Consider the following 3449-nt stretch of genomic DNA (forward strand, 5'->3'; position numbering starts at 1 on the left):
GGGCCAGGTCTAGAGTGGAGTCCCTCCACCCACCCCCGGCTGGCCCCTCACAGGGGTACCCTCCCTCCTCCAGGTTATTCTCCCTGCAGGTCCCTGTGACCCCCAAGATCTTCCTGTCCCTAGTGTATAAGCTTGAAGGACCCTCGGCCGTGACGGTGGCCCTGGAGCTGAGTACGGGGGACACTGACAGCTGTCACATTGGCAGTATCTCAGCCCTGAACGGTGAGGACAGGACTCACTGCCCGCTCTGTTCTCTGAGGGTGGGGCTGCCTGGGGGTGAGGGAGGATGGCAGCGCTTCTCTGACATCCCCCGTCCCCCACTGCCCCTGCTGAGCCCACCGAGGAGTGTGAACATGTGAAGTGGGTGGGGGCTCTGGTGGCATCTGAGAGGGCCAGACTAGGGCCAGAGGTGACAAGTCCCAGACACGCACTTCGCATTGTGGAGGAACCACGCCCCCATACCCAGAGGTTGTCTGCACCCACCTCTGGGCCCTGTCTGGTCACCTGGCCAAGCCCTGGGCCCGGCTCCCTCAGGCCTGGCTGCAGCCTGGACAGAGCTTGTTTTTCCCCCAGCGGACACGAGCCGGAGGTACAGTGCCCAGCCCCTCCGTGTGCCCCCCACCAAGCTGACCAGGTGGGCCGGCCGATGTGGCCAGCCACTGCCAGGGGGTTGGGTCCAGCGGTGAGTGCCCCCTACCTGCTGGGCTCAGGGTGGTGGACATGGTGGGTGTAAGGGTTCCCTAGGAAGCCTGGCTCACTTAGCCAGACAAGGCCAGCACTCCTGCATCAAGCTGGGGCCACGGGGTCATCACGGGTTTGCTGAGGCTGGGCGTTGGGGGTCCCCCCTCCATTCCTGGCCCCTGTGACACCCCCCACCTCCCCCCACAGCTGCTTCAAGGTGATGCTGCAGGGCTGTGTGCTGCGGGACCTCTTCGTCAGCTTCTCCCGGCCCCCCAACAGCCATCAGGAGGAGACCTTTGTCTGCCGCCTCGGGGAGATCCAGGTGACTGAGCTCCCTGGGGACCCAGCCCTGTGGCAACGTGCCCCCTTCCCGTGCTGAGGTCACCCTCTCTTCCAGGTGGTGGATGCCCAGAGCCTGCTGAGCCCCCTACCCCAGGTGCAGACTGTCACAATCTCCCACGTCCGCTGGCAGCCGGCCGCCCCAGAGCCCAGGGGCCTCACTCGGTCCAGGCAGCTCCAGCTGAGCTGCACCCTGCACTGGGCCTTCCCGCTGCCCCAGGCCCGCTGTTTCTGGGTCCACTGTCGGAGGGAGCCAGCGAGCGGCCCCCAGGGTGGGGGGCCGCTGGACCCCGAGAGGCCTGAGTTCCTGGGCCTGGCGTTCACCAACCAGTACCGTGTCGTGGACCTGGCTGTGGCCAGCGATGGGCCTGGCCGAAGAGGCCGCGTGGAGTTCCTGGTGCAGCCTGTCCCCAGGGAGGGCTTTTCAATCCCGCAGGCTGAGTGGGGCCGGGCCACCCTGCTCTACACCAGCCCTGCCCCTGATAGTCATTAGGTGCTCCCCGTTGCCTGTCAGCCCCACGGTGAGGGTAGGGGCCCCTGGGCGTAGGCAATGGGACCCCGCCTTTATCCTAGCTTTCTTCTTAGTCTGGGGTTTCATATGAAATGACCAGGGGACGTTTAGTCTAGAAAGTTCCGGAGAGAACACTTCCTGGTGGGGTTCCAGTGGATGCTGAACATGCTGGCCTGCATCTGTGGCCCCACCCTGCTGAACAGTGAGAAAGAAAGGGGCGCAGGCTGGATAGCAGAGGGGACACCCGACATGGGGCCGGACCAACCGGGCCTTCCTTGCTCCTGTCGAGGCTGGAGGCTGTGTACTCCTTGGGTAGCTGAGAGTTTGAGCCCCACACCACCCCAGCCTGTGGGACGGTGTCAGCAGGGCTGGGTGTCACACCTTAGGGCCACCGGCCCCAGATTCCCCGAGGCCTCCCGTGTGCCTCACTGACCACACGCCACCATCCGACTGCGCGGCGGCTCCCAATAAACTTGGAAAGCATTGCCAGAATGGGGTTTCCGGGACACCTCACTGTGCCTGTGGGCCATGAGGGGGGCATTGGGTGGGGTGACGCCAGGCCAGGCATGCGTCCGGGCTGTGTCCGGGCTGTGTCTGTAGGGCTATCTGCAGGTGGTTATGAGGCAGGTGGACTGGGTAGCAGCAGCAGCTGAGCTAATCATCGTGAGAGGCTGGATGCGCTGAAGGAGGCAGCCTGCTGGAGGAGGGCTCGCGGGCAGCCTGCGTGCGTGGCAGGCAGAGGACTAGCCGCCCTGGCCAATGAAGGTCAAAGGCCACAGCCTTCAGAACAAGGGGTGGGGACACCCCACTCCCTTTCCATCCGGTCCCCCAAACCCCTCATGGCTGGCCCGAGAAGCACATCACAGGGAGTGCAGTCAAGGCCGATGGCATGCAGCACTTGGGAAGAGCAGCCAGGACATCAGACGGCATGCGTATCATAGCTTCGGGCCAACCTGCCGCACAATTCCCGCTTCCCCCCCTCAAAGGTGCTGGAAAGCAGAGGTGTGGCTTTGAGGGCTAAGGTGAGCCCGGCCCAAACGAGGGTCTCCCGATCCCCTCACAGGCATGGGGCAGCCGGGCAAGGAGTGAGAGGCCTGGTGAGGCCCCGTGCCTGCGCAGGAGGGAGCGGGCGAAGAACATGGGTGAGACCGTGAGCCGCAGGGAGCCGGAGAAAGCAAGGAGGGCCAGACTCGGTTCCTGAGACATGTGGCCAGGGGGGACCGGTTCCTGGGGAAGGACATCCGCTTGGTAAACTAGAGGGTCAACAAGAAGAAAGCGGGGTGGCCCTCCATGAGACAACTCCGAACACTACTCAGAGCGGTCGTGACTGTCCCCTTGAAGGGGCAGCGTTTGGGACGACATTCTGCTATGGTGGGCGTGGGGGCGAGGTGGGGAAGCAAACATTGACCCCGAGGAAGCACTGTCTTCGACAGTGTTTTTGGCTTTCTTTCTGGTCAGTCACAAAGTGGAACCACAAGAGACCCGCTATTTTAAAAGGAGGATGTGCTGGGATAATAAGGGGATGGGGAGAAAATGATGGGTGGGTGCTCTGCTAGAAATGGGGTCTCCCTCCCGGAACACCAGCCACTCACAGGCTGCAAGGCACCGGAACCTCTTGATTGGCAGAGTTGGAGGCAACGGTGGCAGGCTCAAGGAAGATGGTGGCTGAGTCTGTGGCGCCCTCCACAGGCCTGTCTGTGGTACTGTCATACTTCAGGCTCTGGCTCCCGGCAGGCCTCACCATGCTTCTGAGTCTCCCCTTTCCGTCTTCTACCCCCAATCTCTCCCTTTCTGGAGTCATTCTCCCCTTCAGCCAAGTTGAAAACATTCAGCCTCCTCGTCAGCCATGACCAACCCATCAGAACCACAGTATTTGGTTCTGACCATTCTCTGGAGTCTGAGCCAGAGGTGGGGTCAC

The 3449-nt window shown here is 62.8% G+C and overlaps 1 protein-coding gene across 1 annotated transcript in view; it reads left to right on the plus strand.

The window, feature by feature from the left end:
- Positions 1-2023, plus strand: part of ENGASE (endo-beta-N-acetylglucosaminidase) — a 9752-nt gene extending 7729 nt beyond the window's left edge. The window contains exons 11-14 of the mRNA XM_004709254.2: positions 74-222; positions 574-682; positions 889-1003; positions 1079-2023. Of these exons, the coding sequence (XP_004709311.1) occupies positions 74-222; positions 574-682; positions 889-1003; positions 1079-1513 (808 nt within the window). The 3' untranslated portion in view covers positions 1514-2023. The remainder of the gene's footprint in view (positions 1-73; positions 223-573; positions 683-888; positions 1004-1078) is intronic.
- Positions 2024-3449: the final 1426 nt, after the last annotated feature.

Source organism: Echinops telfairi, unplaced genomic scaffold (assembly GCF_000313985.2).
Source record: "Echinops telfairi isolate 266 unplaced genomic scaffold, ASM31398v2 ScPeMD7_7458;HRSCAF=8496, whole genome shotgun sequence".
Classification (NCBI taxonomy): Eukaryota; Metazoa; Chordata; class Mammalia; order Afrosoricida; family Tenrecidae; genus Echinops; species Echinops telfairi.